At 38.1% G+C, this 19,888-nt stretch overlaps 1 protein-coding gene across 1 annotated transcript in view; it reads right to left on the bottom strand.

Annotated features, from left to right (window-relative positions):
* NAV3 (neuron navigator 3) overlaps positions 1–19,888 on the bottom strand; it is a 382,585-nt gene that overhangs the window by 29,053 nt on the left and 333,644 nt on the right. The window contains exons 25-30 of the mRNA XM_052639853.1: positions 9,786–9,907; positions 8,696–8,716; positions 7,838–8,010; positions 7,497–7,562; positions 6,120–6,273; positions 4,510–4,684 (exon numbers count right to left, since the gene is read on the bottom strand). Of these exons, the coding sequence (XP_052495813.1) occupies positions 4,510–4,684; positions 6,120–6,273; positions 7,497–7,562; positions 7,838–8,010; positions 8,696–8,716; positions 9,786–9,907 (711 nt within the window). The remainder of the gene's footprint in view (positions 1–4,509; positions 4,685–6,119; positions 6,274–7,496; positions 7,563–7,837; positions 8,011–8,695; positions 8,717–9,785; positions 9,908–19,888) is intronic.

Here is a 19,888-nt window from a genome sequence, read left to right as displayed (position 1 = left end):
AGTATAACGGACAATGCTTTTAAAGCACTTTATCCTCAGTATCTGGTAAGTTCATCTGTTCTAACCATTGCTTTTTTCTCCGTGTGTCTGTTCTAACTTCTTGTATTAACAGTTGGAGGAGAACACTGCGGCTCACTCTGGGTCTCCCCATCAGCACACCAATGGGATGATCACTGAGGGAAACAACTCCGAGGGAAAACAAGTAATAGCCAATTTGAGATAGGGTTCTTTGTGTTTTGTTTTTGGTTTATTTATCTGGAAAATAAGTTATGGTTCTCTGTCAACATATTGAAAAAATGAATAAAAAGATTTGCCATTCTGGTTCCAATCAAGTGAAATACCGACAAGAAAATTCACACGTCTGTCTTCAACTGGATGCATGGAGCATGCACTATATTTCAGGACCTGGACCCCTGTCAACTGTCCTCTGTCTAGTTCTTTTTTTTTAATTGATCATGTACTCTACAAAGCTTTTCTGTTAAAAAGCCCCAGCACAAAAGCACTTTTGATTGTCAAGTTTGACCCCACTAACCATGCAGACTTCCAAAGAATAGCAAGGAGAGATAAGAAAGCCTTCCTCAGAGATCAATGCAAAGAAATAGAGGAAAACAATAGAATGGGAAAGACTAGAGATCTCTTCAAGAAAATCAGAGATACCAAGGGAACATTTCATGCAAAGATGGGCACAATAAAGGACAGAAATGGTATGGACCTAACAGAAGCAGGAGATATTGAGAAGAGGTGGCAGGAATACACAGAAACTGTAAAGAAAAGATCTTCATGACCAAGATAATCACGATGGTGTGATCACTCACACTCACCTAGAGCCAGACATCCTGGAATGTGAAGTCAAATGGGACTTAGGAAGCATCACTATGAAAAAAGCTACTGGAGGTGATGGAATTCCAGTTGAGCTATTTCAAATCTTAAAAGATGATGCTGTGAAAGTGCCACACTCAATATGTCAGCAAATTGGAAAACAGCAGTGGCCACAGGACTGGAAAAGGTCAGTTTTCATTCCAATCCCAAAGAAAGGCAATGCCAAACAATGCTCAAACTACTGCATAATTGCACTCATCTCACATGCTAGTAAAGTAATGCTCAAAATTCTCCAAGCCAGGCTTCAACAGTATGTGAACTGTGAATTTTCCAGATGTTCAAGCTGCTTTTAGAAAAGGCAGAGGAACCAGAGATCAAACTGCCAAAATCTGCTGGATCATGGAAAAAGCAAGAGAGTTCCAGAAAAACATCTATTTCTGCTTCATTGATTATGCCAAAGCCTTTGATGGTGTGGATCACAATAAACTCTGGAAAATTCTGAAGGAGATGGGAATACCAGAACACCTAACCTACCTCCTGAGAAACCTGTATACAGGTCAGGAAGCAACAGTTAGAACTGGACATGGAACAACAGACTGGTTCCAAATAGGAAAAGGAGTACGTCAAGGCTGCATATTGTCACCCTGCTTATTTAACTTATATGAAGAATACTTCATGAGAAATGATGGGCTGGAGGAAGCACAAGCTGGAATCAAGATTGCCGGGAGAAATATCAATAACCTCAGATATGCAAACGACACCACCCTTATGGCAGAAAGTGATAAAGAACTAAACAGCCTCTTGATGAAAGTGAAAGAGGAGAGTGAAAAAGCTGGCTTAAAGCTCAACAATCAGAAAAAGAAGATCATGGCATCTGGTCCCATCACTTCATGGGAAATAGATGGGGAAACAGTGGGAACAGTGGCAGACTTTATTTTGGGGGGCTCCAAAATCACTGCAGATGGTGACGCAGCCATGAACTTAAAAGACGCTTACTCCTCGGAAGGAAAGTAATGAACAACCTTTACAGCATATTAAAAAGCAGAGCCATTACTTTGCCAACGAAGGTCCATCTAGTCAAGGCTATGGTTTTTCCAGTGGTCATGTATGGATGTGAGAGTTGGACTATAAAGAAAGCTGAGTGCCGAAGAATAGATGCTTTTGAACTGTGGTGTTGGAGAATACTCTTGAGAGTTCCTTGGACTGCAAGGAGATCCAACCAGTCCATCCTAAAGGAGATCAGTCTTGGGTGTTCAATGGAAGGACTGATGTTGAAGCTGAGACTCCAATACTTTGGCCACCTGATGTGAAGAACTGACTCATTGGAAAAGACCCTGATACTGGGAAAGACTGAAGGCAGGAGGAGAAGGGGACGACAGAGGATGGGATGGTTGGATGGCATCACCGACTCAATGGACGTGAGTTTGGATAGACTCTGGGAGTTGGTGATGGACAGGGAGGCCTGGCATGCTGTGGTTCATGGGGTCACAAAGAGTTGGACACGACTGAGCAACTGAACTGAACTGAAACAATCGTGAAGGGAATAAAAGCTCTCCTAGTCAAGTGATGTCAAGTGATTTAAAATTTTGCCTGTTCAGACACAAGAATCACACTTAAAAAATAACTGAGAGAAGAAAACTACGCAATACTAAAATAAATAATGAAATGGGTAATTATAAAGCGCATTAAAAAAGAAAAAAATCCTCCTCCCACCAAATTGTCTCAAATTCTGAATCATGGCTATCACATGGACACAGAAATTGTAAATTTAATTTCTCTGATTTTATATTCATCTTTATGAGTCCTAGTCTCCCTAGACATTAGTTGTAGTATAATTTTTATATAGCTGTTCTTTCTAAACTACTTTCAGTACTAAAGTTGCCTCCTTCAAACCTGATCATATTTCCTTGGACTAAAACAAAATCATATAACAGGCCATAAAATCCCACCCTAAGCCTTCCTGTAAGGTACTAACCCTTATGAAGTGAAGCCCCAGGACGTAGGACAGCACTGACTGCCATTAGGTGTGGGTCCTACTGCACTTCTCTCGGATTCTTCACTGAGAAGCCAGCACATAGGACGTGGCTCAGGACTCTCAGATTTAAAGCTTTTGTTCTTTTTCTTCCCCTATCTTTTGAAGAATGTGTATGATAACACCGCATAGACAATGTATACATTCAAGTTATTACCATATTTCTTTGGCTTCATTTTACCTAATGACTGATAACTTCAGTTAAGTATAACCTAGACAATGTATACATTCAAGTTACTACCATATTTCTTTGGCTTCATTTTACCTAATGACTGATAACTTCAGTTAATTATAACCTCTGTTTTTTCTTGTGCTGTGCTCAGTCGCTCAGTCCTGTTTGACTCTTCGTGACCCCACGGACTGTAGCCTTCCAGGCTGCTCTGTCTATAGGGACTCCCCAGGCCAGAATACCGGAGTGGGTAGCCCTTCCCTTCTCCAGGGGGTCCTCCCAATCCAGGGATCGAACCGGCATCTCTTGCACTGCCTGCTGATTCTTTTACCAGCTGAGCTACGGGTACTAATATTTCTTTTGCTTGATGTGTTTTTTCAGAATTCATTTTCCTTCCCCAATCCCTGCCAAATGGTATAAAACAATGTTTTCATGAACTTAAGGGAATTCCTACTTACCTTTTGGTTTCCAGCTACCTTTTATAAGAAAGCAAGTATGCATTTGGGCCATTCATTTTACCCCGCGAAGGGAAGATATAATTAGTAGAATTTTACAAATTCTGATCTTTTAGAAGCAAGAGATATGATTTATTAAAATATCATCAGTATCAGCTTTCTGTATATTTCTTTGTGTTTTTCGTTTTCATCTTATCTTTGTTTTCTATATTTTAGTGTACTTTAAGGCAAGTCGTGAAGTTTCTCAGTTCTACCATGGGATCTAAAATTGCCCAGGAACATGTATATTATTGGTTTTCGAGCGTCATCTAGTGGTTGTGCTTTGTAATCACCACAGATCCTCCTGTAAATCTTTTCTCAACCAAGTCTTTCATGTATACAAAAATGATTAAATGCAGTGTGTGCGCGCTCAATTAAGGGAGCAGTTATCCTTTATAACGGAATAGTTCATCAGATATTAAGACAACGTTAGGTTATATGATTCTATTTGCAACTGACTAAAGCGCTACCCTTATTCTGAACACAATACTGGAACCCAGTGTTTCCTTTTTGTCTGTTTGGTGACAGTTTAATAGAGCTGTAGCCTGGAGACAGAGGAGCACGGTATTCTCCCTGGGCTGTAAAATGCAGGAGCTCCTAATCAAATTTAGGAGTAGGTCCTGAAACACCGGTAAATGGGCAAAACGCTATCACATTGCACGGGGTTCTGATTATATTGCAGTGAGTACGAAAGATCATCACTGAGAATATTACTCCGTCCTATCTGTATCAAGCACAAATAATAGTTTTAAAAAATGATACGAAAACCGTATCTCTAAGTCGTTTCACTCTTTTGCACAGAATGTTCTTTTAAGATGATCATGACAGAGAATGAACTTCTAAGGAAAAAGGGCTATCTCTGAGAATTAGGGTGTTAACGCTTTGAAGAGGGAATGGGTGAGGGTGGCGGTGGGCAAGGGTCTCCAGATTCGAGGTGTCCTCGCTTGTGAAGTCCTAGGCATGCTGTGATCCAGGCACTGTGCGTACAAAATCACCTGAGGTAACAGACTCCGTGATGTTCAAATTGTTCAGCGAGAGTCCTAAGGACTGCCGCGAGGAGGAGGAGGAGGTGCTACTCGCGGACTCGGACGGGGGCCGAGCGGGCTTCGCGACGTTCCCCGTCTCCGCCTTCAGCCGGTCATTTTCAGCCTTCAGTATTTCAATCTCATTCTGTGGTGAAATTGAAAAACATGGTGCTAACTTGAAGAGAAAAGGGTATCAACTCTTTTAGTAGTGTTAATCAGAGTTTTTTTTTTTTAATGTGGTGAGATATTAAATAAACAAATATAAATTATGAAATCAAGATTTCTTTCCAAAGAAGGAAAAGTAAATCTCTTTCTCTGTCTCCCATATATACATATTCAGATATTCACAAATACAGATACACTGACCAGTGGAATTTTTTTATACTTAAAAAAATATATATCGTATATTTGAGGAGTTTTCCAGGATGTGGTCTCACCTGAATTAAGAATAACATAATTGAAGAGGTCATTCCATTTCTCATTTTAGAATTAAACACTACAATATATATAAAAACAGATAAAAAACAGAGAGACCTACTATATACTCAATATTTTGTAAAAACCTATAAGGGAAAAGAATCTAAAAAGAATGTATCTATATCTATCTATCTATCTATATCTATATATGTATATACATATATATATATATACAACTGAATCACTGTGCTGTACATCTGAAACTTTGTAACAACATTATAAATCAACTGTGCTTTAATAAAATAAAATTTAAAAATTTAATGCAATACTATTAATACCTCATAGCAGAAAATGCCCTTGGTACTATTCTGAATTCAGGGAGAGTTGAAAATCACAGTAAACCAAAAGCAATATAAATGAAGTGATTTAAAATTATCACTTCAGAATCTAGCTAACATCTGAAAAAGTTTTTGTTCCTTCAAAACAGGGCACTGAGCTCATAAAAACAACACATGCCTTTTGATGAATATATATCAGTGGTATTGGAATCTGCTTGGCAACGAGCTTTTCCTGTTTCAGTCATCTGCGGTACCAAGTGATTACTGGTTGACAATAATAAAGTGAAAGTCTGAGCACAGACTGATTCTGAATTTAGCCTTCGGATCCTTCCAAGACATATAAAAGCTTTACTTTTACAGATGGCGTTCTACATCACTTTTACTTTCCTATTTAGAAAGCTTGTGTTATATTTCTGTCCTTTCCTCATTTCATTTGTTTTTCAATAAAAAATAGGTAAAGGTGTTTGAAAGTCAGATTTCAAAATTATAGGAAAAAGATACCAAAAGGTAAGTCATAGGAAAGTGAAGAAGCAAGGGCTGTAGTAGTTTCTCCGAAAACTTAGCTGTCAGCCAATTCAATCACTAGTAAAAGTGCCTTCAATGATCCTTGAGTGCAACCAGCCAGTTTGCACTCCCATTTCCAAACCTGGATTTTACAAAATTCTCCAACCGATATTAGGAAAGGAGTTGCGGAGATTAAATAAAAAGAGTGCATTTCAAAAAGGGATTTAAATGTGAGATTTGCTTTTACAATAACTGAGAGAAGAGAATAGGCAGCATTTCAAATCTCTCCTGTTCATTCCTTGAAGGTGCTTACAGACCAACCTGCATCCGGTTCATGGCTTCCCGGATCTGATCGAGATGATGTGCAGAGCTGAGGGCCTCCAGCCGAATATCTGTTAATTTTAGTTCCTTTTCTCTGAGCTCACTCTTCAACTGCAGAATTATCTCTGCCTCAGCCTCTGTGCATTCACAGATCCTGAAGAAAGAAACAAGCACAAAATCAGCAGCTGGGGAAGCCAGAGGATTAGGAAAGGCAATGATTCTTTTAAAAGCTGAACTGCAATATTATCCAGCAGGTACAGAGATTATTTGCTGCTGGCAAAACCTAGAGAAAAGGAAAAAGAGTTTTACAAACAGAAATACATTCATAGGTTCAAAACTGAAAAGAGTAGGCCTTTGTCTCTCTTTTTTTAATCTCTATTTTTTGAAGTTTAAAAACAACCTAGCTTTACTGTATAGAAACTGATACTCAAAATTCCCTTGTTGCTAATATTTGTGGGGCTGAAAGTCAGAGTATTACTACATCTCATTGAATCATTTTTCCAAGGGACTTAACCTTCTATTTGCAACATATTAAATTTGTTTAAAACAAAGTTATTATGTATTAAGATGTTGATTTCTAGTTTTATAAAATTTTGCAAAGAATAATCTTATTTGCCATAATACTCTCTCCAGGTTACCACAAAACTTCAAAATAAATATTGTAGACAATAAATCAGGAGATTAGTTTTGGACATTTAAATAATGGATGAGTGTTATATAATCCTTCTGGTAGGCTCGGCTGATTTAGGAGGTCAGCTAATGAAACTGAAGCAAGGTTTCAACCCAAACAAGCAGGCTAGTTGGGGCTGCTTGAAGGTCACATACACGACATCCTTACTGTTGTTGTGTTGTTTTGTAGACAGCTTGGGAGGAAATATGTCAAAAAGAATTTCTGTTATATTAATGAATAGCTTTTCTATTCAATGTGAGGATTAAGTTGCTGGTCACAAAATGACAGTGCTATGTTCTTCTAAGTAAGGGAATTAAATAGGGTGTGCAAGGTTCTATTTGTGGCCTTGCTGTATATGACAGCTCTGGGGAGCTGCCGTCATGGGTACACACGGAATCTGAACTAAACAGTATACAGAACAAAGAGAATTATCAGAGCACATGTTTTATGTTCTAAATGTTTTATTCTTTCTTATAACTTTCTAGTGGGATACTATAAAAAATGCTAGGCTAGATTATCTAACCCAATTGAAGAAAAATGGATTGCAGTTCGGCTTAAGGTAACAAAATTTTACTTCCACAACAGGAGGGCAGAGGAGGTGGTCATTGTTGAAACACATGTGAGTGATTTTAGAGAAAGCAGGAGGAAACACTGCTTAGGTTAGAACTGGGATCTTAGCAGTTTTCATGCATCACACTCCATTTTACCGGGATCTATGCTTGTAGATCACAGGGCCATTTTGCCGTTTCTTTGGTGGCCAGACAAGGGGTGACCTGCATTTAATGCACAGTTAGATAGATACAAGGACAAATGCCAGTGAAATAAGTGAAAATAATAACTTAGAAAAGGGGAGAATGAGATCAAGAAACATTCACATTCTAATGTATGGAAAACAGAAGAGAAATGAATGCTGTCTGCTATTCTAAGGAAGATCTGGAAATAATGGCCACAGAGACGGTGCTGCGGTTCCATTCAGAACACACACGTGGGCCTGGCCTGAAGTCGCCTTCAATAGATTCTTCCTCGTGCTGCAGAGGGGGTGACTTACGCAGAGGCAGACTGCGAGGGCTTCATGGAGGCTGACCCACAGTCACTCCCGTTGTGGGGCAACTTGGGGGATGCTGGAAGGGACGAATCTGTAAGCTCTTCAATGTCCGAATGTGAGGAAGGAGGCTTGGTGGACTTTTTCTTCCCAAAGGCTTGTTTGAATGAGCTTCTCAGCTGCAAGAAGGACAGAAATTACCTTCCTTGTCTGTTTGCACTGGGGGCATCTCGCTTTGGGCCGTTAGTTTGCAGGTGCCATCCTAGCCACTGCCTGGGGTCAGTATGTATAAGCAAAGGATTAACAGCTGCAGCACGGTATCTCTAATTAAAAAAAAAAAAAATACCGTGTTTTGTGTTTCTGTTTTATTCTTGTATTAATCCAGCACAGCGCAAACATGGAAGGCTTTTAAACAGTGCAGGGACAAGGGCATGGCCATCAGAGCACTCATTTAAAACGAAGTACCTTGAAGGGATCTCCTTTCAGAAGGCTCCTCTCTTCAAGGCAATTTGTTTTAAATGGCCACTTTAGCACGACTGTCAAGTCAGGGCCTGCTGACAGTATGAACTTAAAAAGCAAAATGAAATCAAATTCACCTAACACTTCATTAATCGTGAGTTTCTATTCAAATTTTCAGTTCCCAGACTATGCAAAACCAGAATTGGTATGCCCTACAGCGCTATTCGGAAGGTAGTTTTACTTCTCTTTAAAATTGAAGATTAAAATGAAAAGACACAAAGAAAAGACAAACAAGGTAATCTGTTTTTAAAAGGTATAAAAGCCTCCTGCCAAAATGAATAGCATTCATGCCAAGGGTGGGTGTTTTTATAGATGCATGCCAAACTGTCCACGGTTTATATTCACCTCACTTCCTCTAGAGTTCACCTTGCAGAAACATGAAAGAGTGCGGAATTACAAATCAAGGGAAGGAAGGCTGATCAGTATTTTAAAATATTACCTGCATCAACATTTTTTTACATGTAAGAATTAAAGATTTTAAAATTAAAAAAATAAAAAACTATAAAAAAATAAAAATAAATTTAAAAAAAAGAAAAAAAAACATTTTTTTAAAACAAAAAAGGTATTTCTCTCATTATTTACAGAAAGCACTCTAGTAAAATCCTTTCCTGATTTCATTTTGGATGTCATCAAGAGTTCTACTTATTTAAAATTTACTTTTCTTTCATGTCAGTCAAAGAAATCCTTTACTTCATTATTTTTTAAACACTTTGTAGTGGTAGCATCTTCCCCTCAGTTTTTCAGCAATTACTTTATATCATAAATTATGTCTCTAGCTAACAGGGGATAGTTCTGTTAAAGTACCTTTCTATATTTCTCCTATGTTCTTTTGGTGAAAATATATAGAGTTCATTTCTGATACAGTGATACTTTCACACTATAAGCTCTGTTGATGCAAGGGGTGGAGAAGTTTGCAAGGACTCTTCTTTCTCATTTACCAATTCTATTTTTTCTCCTCTTTCCATCAGCATCTTTACCACCATTACCATCATTGCCACTACTAACACCACCACCACCATCACCATCATCCTTTTCTTCTTCTTCATCTCCACCTTCACAATAAGGCCCTGCTTGGAGCCATTTATTTATAGATGTTACTCTGTTTTTCTTTACAATATCCCTGCCAAGTCAGTATAACTATCCAGTTTTTACAAAAGAGAAAATTTAGGCTCACCAAAAGGTAAAGTACCTTGCCTAAGAGCCAAAAAGTAAGCATTAGAGTTGGGATTCCTATCTAAGTTCAGTTAGTCCCAACTCCAAGGCGTCTGCTCTTCAGCGCCAGGCTGCCCTGAACTTGTTGATGAGTGTAGAATTTGAGGGGTCAGGCACTTGAATGAGATACTGTAAAGTGCTGTGAATCTCTAAAACCCAAAAGGAAAAATCCTGCCTCACTGTGCTAATAAGCTTCTGAATTAGACAAATGCTAATAGCTTACCCAATTTTTCTTTTTCTTCTTCTTGGAGTCAGCATCGTTACCACTGCCGATGCTGGAATGGCTTGTGGCACTGTTAATACTAGAAACGCTTTCAGAGGAATGCTGTCTTCTGATGCGGAGATCTAGCCACAGACAAAGAGAGTCACATTTACTCATAAAGACTTTCAATCCGAGCAAATAAGACTTTTAGGGTTTCTGAGAGGAAGTTCTCTAATTATAGTCAACACAGCTTTGTATAGATCATTGCAATGCAGTTTTAGTTTTATAAGCTTAACAAAGTATCACCCTATTTGCTTTAATTAATTAGGTTACCTGTATTAGGAGTCAACGGGAATCGCAGGTAAGTCTGTAGCACTGGCAGTTTAATGAATTCTGAGTTTTGTCCCCAAATTAAATGTTATGCTAGTGATTTTTACTGAATACCTAGATCAAGCAGCACTTAGAAAATCATTTATCCCAATGAGATATTCCATGGAATAAATGGAAACTCATAATGGCATGAAAATTAATTGTGTCTTTTTAATATTTGTCCTTTGAATAAAGCTACTGAAGCCAAATTACCGACTTTTCATTTCATGGACGCATACCTTGTTAGAGCCAAACAAAGCTGCCGAGTCATCTAAGGACTTCATCTCAGAGATGAGACGACTGAAATGCAAGAAGTACCTTGACCACGGTCAAAGAGCTAGTGGAGTGAAGGTCATCAAGAGGGAATCTAGGTAGACTTTATTTGTGAATTAAATAGAAATTGTAGTTCAGTTCAGTTCAGTCGCACAGTCGTGTCTGACTCTTTGTGACACCATGAATTGCAGCAAGCCAGGCCTCCCTGTCCATCACCAACATGCGGAGTTCACACAGACTCATGTGCATTGAGTCCGTGATGCCATCCAGCCATCTCATCCTCTGTCGTCCCCTTCTGCTCCTGGCCCCAATCGTTCTGAGCATCAGGGTCTTTTCCAGTGAGTCAACTCTTCTTATGAGGTGGCCAAAGTATTGCAGTTTCAGCTTTAGCATCAGTCCTTCCAAAGAACACCCAGGACTGACCTTTAGGATAGGCTGGTTGAACCTCCTTGCAGTCCAAGAGACTATCAAGAGTCTTCTCCAACATTACAGTTCAAAAGCATCAATTCTTTGGTGCTCAGGTTTCTTCACAGTCCAACTCTCACATCCACGCATGACCACTGGAAAAACCATAGCTTTGACTAGATGGACCTTTGTTGGCAAGTAATGTCTCTGCTTTTATTTATTTATTTTTTCTTTGCTTTTAAATATGCTATCTAGGTTGGTCATAACCTTCCTTCCAAGGAGTAAGCATCTTTTAATTTCAGGGCTGCAATCAACATCTGTAGTGATTCTGGAGCCCCCCAAAATAAAGTCTGACACTGTTTCCACTGCTTCCCCATCTATTTCCCATGAAGTGATGGGACCAGATGCCATGATCTTCGTTTTCTGATTGTTGAGTTTTAAGCCAACTTTTTCACTCTCCTCTTTCACTTTCATCAAGAGGCTCTTTAGTTCTTCTTCACTTTCTGCCATAAGGGTGGTGTCATCTGCATATCTGAGGTGATTGATATTTCTCCTGGCAATCTTGATTCCAGCTTGTGCTTCTTCCAGCCCAGAGTTTTTCATGATGTACTCTGCATATGAGTTAAATAAGCAGGGTGACAATATACAACCTTGACATACTCCTTTTCCTATTTGGAATCAGTCTGTTGTTCCATGTCCAGTTCTAACTGTTGCCCTCTGACCTGCATACAGATTTCTCAAGAGGCAGGTCAGGTGTTCTGGTATTCCCATCTCTTTCAGAATTTTCCACACTTTATTGTGATCCATACAGTCAAAGGCTTTGGCATAGTCAATAAAGCAGAAATAGATGTTTTTCTGGAACTCTCTTGCTTTTTCCATGATCCAGCAGATGTTGGCAATTTCATCTCTGGTTCCTCTGCCTTTACTAAAACCAGTTGAACATCTGGAAGTTCACGGTTCACATATTGCTGAAGCCTGGCTTGGAGAATTTTGAGCATTACTTTATTAGCGTGTGAGATGAGTGCAATTGTGTGGTAGTTTGAGCATTCTTTGGCATTGCTTTTCTTTGGGATTGGAATGAAAACTGACCTTTTCCTGTCCTGTGGCCACTGCTGAGTTTTCAAAATTTGCTGGCATATTGAGTGCAGCACTTTCACAGCATCATCTTTCTTTGAGCTATTTGAAATAGCTCAACTGGAATTCCATCACCTCCACTATCTTTGATCATAATGATGCTTCCTAAGGCCCACTTGACTTCACATTCCACGATGTCTGGTTATAGGTGAGTGATCACACCATCATAATTATCTTGGTTGTGATGCTCTTTTTTGTACAGTTCTCCTGTGTATTCTTGCCACCTCTTCTTAGTATCTTCTGCTTCTGTTAGGTCCATACCATTTCTGTCCTTGAATTTAACTCAGATGACAATTATATCTACTACTGTGGGCAGGAATCCCTTAGAAGAAATGGAGTAGCCATCATGGTCAACAAAAGAGTCCAAATGCAGTGCTTGGATGCAATCTCAAAAATGACAGAATGATCTCTGGACGTTTCCAAGGCAAACCATTCAATATCACGGTAATCCTAGCCTATGCCCCAACCAGTAATGCTGAAGAAGCTGAAGTTGAATGGTTCTCTGAAGACCTTCAAGACCTTTTAGAACTAACACCCAAAAAGATGTCCTTTTCATTATAGAGGTCTTGAATCCAAAAGTAGGAAGTCAAGAAACACCTGGAAAAACAGGCAAATTTGCCCTTGGAATACAGAATGAAGCAGGGCAAAGGCTAATAGAGTTTTTTCAAGAGAATGCAATGGTCATAGCAAACACCCTTTTCCAACAACTCAAGAGAAGACTCTACACATGGACATCACCAGATGGTCAACACTAAAATCAGATTGATTATATTCTTTGCAGCCAAAGATGGAGAAGCTCTATACAGTCATCAAAAGAAGCACGGGAGATGACTATGGTTCAGATCATGAGCTCCTTATTGCCAAATTCAGACTTAAATTGAACAAAGTAGGGAAAACCACTAGACCATTCAGGTATGACCTAAATCAAATTCCTTATGATTATACAGTGGAAGTGAGAAATAGATTTAAGGGACTAGATCTGATAGACAGAGTGCCTGATGAACTGTGGACGGAGCTTTGTGACATTGTACAGGAATCAGGGATCAAGACCATCCCCATGGAAAAGAAATGCAAAAAAGCAAAATGGCTTTCTGGGGAGGCCTTACAAATAGCTGTGAAAGGAAAAGAAGTGAAAAGCAAAGGAGAAAAGGAAAGATATAAGCATCTAAATGCAGAGTTCCAAAGAATAGCAAGAAGAGATAAGAAAGCCTTCCTTAGGGATCATTGCAAAGAAATAGAAGAAAACAACAGAATGGGAAAGACTAGAGATCTCTTCAAGAAAATTAGAGATACAAAGGGAACATTTCATGCAAAGATGGGCTCGATAAAGGACAGAAATCATATTTAAGACAGTATAATTCTCCCATTACACCTAATCCCAGCCCATGACTTCAAAGAATAATAGTAGTAACAATAATAACAGGTAATAATAAAGCTAGCTTTTACTAGATGCTTACTTTGCTCTGGGAACATCTAATTTTACTCTTAAAGCAAACCACTGAAATGAGCATAATCACTAAAGTTTCCTTGCAGTAACACAGCAGAAAAAGAGTCTTAGATGGATCCTACTGTCTGTTGTACTAACTGCCAGGTAATATGACCTCTATATACTTCTATAAAGCAAGAACTTCTCTCTAGCTAATAAGATATTTTGAAAAGGACACTATTTGATACTAAATCACTTTTTGAAGGTAGCCACTCCATACAACAAGCTTATAAGATTTATTTACAATTATTAAAATTGAAATTATTTCTACTCATAGTGAACTGACCTTAGGAGTTAGTGAAGACACAAGTAATTTATAAAATTATTTTTAAGGTCAAATGTGCTTTTAGGCCATCTCTTACTGTTATATTTAATTGGAATCAATGCAGATTAGCCAAGCAAAAGAAATCTCACTGGAACTTATCAGAGGTCAGAAATTACAATATCTTTCAAGAAGTTCCCATAGAAATAATAGTATATAATCAAAACTTTTCAGCAAAGTACTTTGACAATAAAATGACCAATGGAAATGGAACCTTAACTGGTTACTTTCAAATCGTACAATAATTATATATGTGGGTGGGTAATATACATATACATATCTCCATCTTTAATCTCATATTCATACCTATCCATAAGTACTTTCATTTTTCCATTAACAGAATAACTGTGCTGAAAAATTTTATAGGAGGGGAAAACTATAATAGCTGTTTTTAAGAATCCCTAGAATTTGTTCTAAAAGTGTATATTTTTAACGACAAAAACATTTACTATTTTTGCATGTGAAAAGCATTACCAGTGTCAAAATCTAAATCATGGTATTTATGTGTGCTATTTTGCATCAACAATAAAGGAGCACAGTATCCCTTAATCAACTAATGTGGAAATTATGTGAATAATCAATAAAAGAATATGTGTAGGTATTTATGTTTTAAATATCTGCTACATTTGGCTACAAGCTTTTCTGAATAAGATTAGCATTTGCTAGTTTTCTCATCATAACTGACTTTTACAAATAAAGCAGATGTATTAAGAGTTAAAGTATTTCAGAGTTTTTATTATATCCAGAATTAATAAATTATATTTGACTTCAAATAATCCCAAAATGTTTACATTTGAATCAGTTCTAATGAGATGGATGAAACTGGAGCCGATTATACAGAGTGAAGTAAGCCAGAAAGAAAAACACCAATACAGTATACTGACACATATATATGGAATTTAGAAAGATGGTAATGATGACCCTGTATGCAAGACAGCAAAAGAGACACGGATGTGTAGAGAGGACTTTTGGACTCTGAGGGAGAGGGAGAGGGTGGGATGATTTGGGAGAATTGCATTGAAACATGTATGCTATCATGTAAGAAACGAATCACCAGTCTATGTTCGATGCAGGATGCAGGATGCTTGGGGCTGGTGCACGGGGATGATCCGGAGGGATGATGTGGGGTGGGAGGTGGGAGGGGGTTTCATGTTTGGGAGCTCATGTACACCCGTGGCAGATTCATGTCAATGTATGCCAAAACCAATACAGTATTGTAAAGTAAAATAAAGTAAAAATTAAAAAAAACAAAAGAAAAGAAAAAGTAGTCCTTGGAAGTATTAGCTATGTTCAACTATGACTGCATTTCCAATAAAGACTGGCAAGGGCATAATTTCAATAACATTACAGGATGAAGGGAATGCATTTTACTTTTCTCTGACAATTCTTTTCTAGAGTTAAGTATTTGAATACATGCAGCATCACACAGTTCAGTAAAAATGGTTGATCAAATGAATACCAACAATCTGAATGAATGGAGAAGCTTATTTGAAACAATATATATTTCAGTTATATGTTTATTCATTCTTCACATTCCATTTCCCATCCTTTGCTCTGTCACTGTTCTAGTTGGAGCCATCACCATCACTTACTCACTCTAACAAAGAACAGCCAGCCAAGTCATTTTCAAATCTTTTTAAAGAAAAATCTTTCATGCATTCCCTATCAAGCTACCAACGGTATTTTTCAGAGAACTAGAACAAATAATTTCACAATTTGTATGGAAACCTCGAATAGCCAAAGCAATCTTGAGAAAGAAGAATGGAACTGGAGGAATCAACCTGCCTGACTTCAGGCTCTACTACAAAGCCACAGTCATCAAGACAGTATGGTACTGGCACAAAGACAGAAATATAGATCAATGGAACAAAATAGAAAGCCCAGAGATAAATCCACGCACCTATGGACACCTTATCTTTGACAAAGGAGGCAAGAATATCCAATGGAGAAAAGACAATCTCTTTAACAAGTGGTGCTGGGAAAACTGGTCAACCACTTGTAAAAGAATGAAACTAGAACACTTTCTAACACCATACACAAAACAAAGTCAAAATGGATTAAAGATCTAAAAGTAAGACCAGCAACCATAAAATTGCTGGAAGAAAACATAGGCAAAACACTCTTCGACATAAACCACAGCAGGATCCTCTATGACCCACCTCTGAGAATATTGGAAATAAAAGCAAAAATAAACAAATGGGACCTAATTAAAATTAAAAGCTTCTGAACAACAAAGGAAAATATAAGCAAGGTGAAAAGACAGCCTTCAGAATGGGAGAAAATAATAGCAAACAAAGCAAAAGACAAATAATTAATCTCAAAAATATACAAGCAACTTATGCAGCTCAAGTCTAGAAAAATAAACGACCCAATCAAAAAGTGGGCTAAAGAACTAAATAGACATTTCTCCAAAGTAGATATACAGATGGCTAACAAACATATGAAAAGATACTCAACATCACTCATTATCAGAGAAATGCAAATCAAAACCACAATGAGGTACCATTTCACGCCAGTCAGAATGGCTGTGATCCAAAAGTCTACAAGCAATAAATGCTGGAGAGGGTGTGGAGAAAAGGGAACCCTCTTACACTGTTGGTGGGAATGCAAACTAGTACAGCCGCTATGAGGAACAGTGTGGAGACTCCTTAAAAAACTGGAAATAGAACTGCCATATGACCCAGCAATCCCACTGCTGGCACACACACCAAGGAAACCAGAATTGAAATAGACAGGTGTACCCCAATGTTCATTGCAGCACTGTTTACAATAGCCAGGACATGGAAGCAGCCTAGATGTCCATCAGCAGACGAATGGATAAGAAAGCTGTGGTACATATACACAATGGAGTATTACTCAGCCATTAAAAAGAATACATCTGAATCAGTTCTAATGAGGTGGATGAAACTGGAGCCTTATTATACAGAGTGAAGTAAGCCAGAAAGAAAAACACCAATAAATAATACAAATATATGGAATTTAGAAAGATGGTAATGATAACCCTGTATGCAACACAGCAAAAGAGACACAGATGTATAGAACAGTCTTTTGGACTCTGTGGGAGAGAGAGAGGGTGGAATGATTTCAGAGAATGGCATTGAAACATGTATATTATCATATGTGAAACAGATCACCAGTCCAGGCTTGATGCATCATACAGGGTGCTCGGGGCTGGTGCACTGGGATGAGCCAGAGGGATGGTACGGGGAGGGAGGTGGGTGGGGGGTTCAAGATGGGGAACACATGTACACCCATGGCTGATTCATGTTAATGTATGGCAAAACCACTATAATATTGTAAAGTAAAAAGATTAATAAATAAATTTAAAAAAAAGAAAAATCTTACCATCACTCTCTTATCTAAGAATTCCCAGTAGATTCCCATTTCAGCAAGAATAGAAAACATTCCAGCTCTTAAATATGGCCTACAGATCCCTCCCTAAGTAATCTGGTCAGTACTCATCTCTCTTTTATTTTACCTTTGATCATTATATTCTTGGGGTCAGTTCCATAAAGGCTTGGATCTCTTTTCTGTCTTAAGACCCTTATGGAATGCTTTTCTGTCAGTATTTAAAATCTGCCTTGACAATTAACTCTTGGGTTTCCCCTTATACATTACTCTCTGGTAAAGGACTTTCTTGACTGCGACCGGAGTAGGTTCCCTGGTACCCGTCCTCTCCAGGGCACATATTCTTGTCCATTTTAGAACTTATAACTGTTTTATACGCACATTCAGCTACACTAATGATCACAACAATTCTTTATTTCTGCTTTCCTTTAAGATTAAAAGTTAAATGTTGAGAAAGACTATGTTTAGTTGGCCTACCATTATATACTGAGGGCTTTATACAGAGTATATCATATGGTAGGCTATCAACAAGTAATTATTGAATAAATATATTCTTACAATTCATTCAGTGTAACACTGAGTTTTAATATTAATCTGAATATCCTATATACATTCAATCCTTTATAACTATTTGTTTTTGTTAGTTTAAACTTTTATTTAATCTAAAAACTATTATTTAATCTTTCTTGACTAATTTGTATAGTAACCGTTATCCTTTTGTTCATTTTAGTCAACCCTCTCACATATCTGAGCAAAGGAATTCCTATATTTCAATTCCAGTAGACATCAAGCTACCTGTTGCCTGAGATAAAATGAATCTTTCCAGAAAGTTTTACTTCAGTATCTTGCACCACAGTAAGGAAGGGATTAAGCCTTTTTAAATCCCTTCTGGACCTATTTACAACATGAAGATTTAGAACATAAGCTGCTTTATTATAGCTCTAAGATAAGCTTTAAATATGCAGTAATTTTCCATGCTGCATATAAATTAACTCCACCACATGGAAAGTTGCTAAATTCTTAACAGAAGTAGCCCCTAGAGAATTAGTTTTTCTTTTAATTTCAGTATATCTCACTTTATATAATTATTTTCCCCAAACTTAAATTTTGTTTTTAAAAATTATATTTTCTATAAAATTTGAATAAGCCCCTTTCATGTACAAGGCATCAACATGGCCAGGATTTAGTATTAAGAAAACAAACCACCCTGCTATCAACCAGGAAAGGTAGACCATAAATAAATGAAGGCACCAAAGTGTAATGCAAATTTTGTAAGGGAACTACAGTTATTTTCAAAAACATATCACAAAGGGACTTCATATAGTTTGAGAGTCAAGGAGGTACGTGAAAGTGAAGTGAAAGTGGCCCAGTTGTTTCCAACTCTTTGCAACCCCATGGACTATACAGTCCATGGAATTCTCCAGGCCAGAATACTAGAGGGTAGACTTTCCCTTCTCCAGAGGATCTTCCCAACCCAGGGATCGGAACCAGGTCTCCTGCATTGCAGGTGGATTCTTCACCAGCTGAGTCACCAGGGAAGCCCAGAAATACTGGAGTGGGCCTATCCCTTTTTCAGTGGATCTTCCCCACCCAGGAATTGAACCGGGGTCTCCTACATTGCAGGCAGATTCTTTACCAACTGAGCTAACAGGGAAGCTCCAAGGAGGTATGTTTAAGCTAACCCTCGCAAGATCTCAGAAAGTTTTTATGCTGAACAAACACTGTAGAAAGTGCCAAGCAGAATAAACAGAATATGTAAAGAACTTCTGAAGAACTGAAAGAAGTTCAGGCTAGCTAAAGCATGAAATGACAAAATGCAAGACATAAGGTCTGAAATATCTAGAACATAAATGATGATCATTAAATACTTGTTGAATAAACAAAACTGGCAAGGAGAGATTATGTCATGTTAAGGAGTCTGTATTTTATCTCAAGGCAACAGGATACCTATTAGATGGACCCTGTAGACCACTGCTCTGGTCTCAGTGTGAAGAATGGTACAAAGAGGCGAAAGTCACAGAGCAGGAAGGCTATTGAGGAGCTTGTGGCCGCAGTTCAGGGGGGAGATGAGGAATGGTGATAGGATCAGAGAAATGGAAACGAGAGATCTTTAAGGGGTGGGGTCAACAGAACTTAGTGATTTGCTGAGTGAGCAGAGGAGGATTTCTGCTAATATAGAAGGATGGCGATGCTTTTGATGGAGAAAGCAGCATTGAAGGCAAAAACAGGCCTGAGAAGGAAGAAGACAAGTTAAATTTAGAGATGCCGAGTTTCAGGTGACAAACACATCCAGAGATAACCAGATAGAGTCCCCTCTTTAGCAGCTGGACTTACAGATGTGTGACTCAAGAGATGAGCCTGCCCCGGAGAGATATATTTGACGGTTATCAACACATTAACAATAATTATAGAGACAGTATTAGATGGGCTTGTATAAAAATTTAGATAGGATGAAGAGAATCATAAAATGTATAAAATCATAATGGAAGAGAGCTTAGGACTGGGCTCTAAGAAACATCAATACTTAACAAATGCAACAAGCAAGTGACTCTATAAGAGAAACTGTGAAAGAAACTTTCAAAAAGCATAGAAGAATAAGAAGATGCATGTAATGAGCATCAGAAGTGAATGTTTCAAGTAGGATGGAATGGATATCAGTATCAAATGCTACTTTTATGATAAATATAGTAAGAATTTTAAATGTACTGGATTTAGAGTTATGTAAGTCCTTATTGATGATGGAAAGAACAGTTTTGGTGGAGAAGTGGAAAGAAAAACCACACTCCA

Source organism: Budorcas taxicolor, chromosome 5, assembly GCF_023091745.1.
Source record: "Budorcas taxicolor isolate Tak-1 chromosome 5, Takin1.1, whole genome shotgun sequence".
Taxonomy (NCBI): domain Eukaryota; kingdom Metazoa; phylum Chordata; class Mammalia; order Artiodactyla; family Bovidae; genus Budorcas; species Budorcas taxicolor.
Note: the sequence above shows the minus strand (reverse complement) of the source record. Positions and strands in the feature narration are given on the sequence as shown.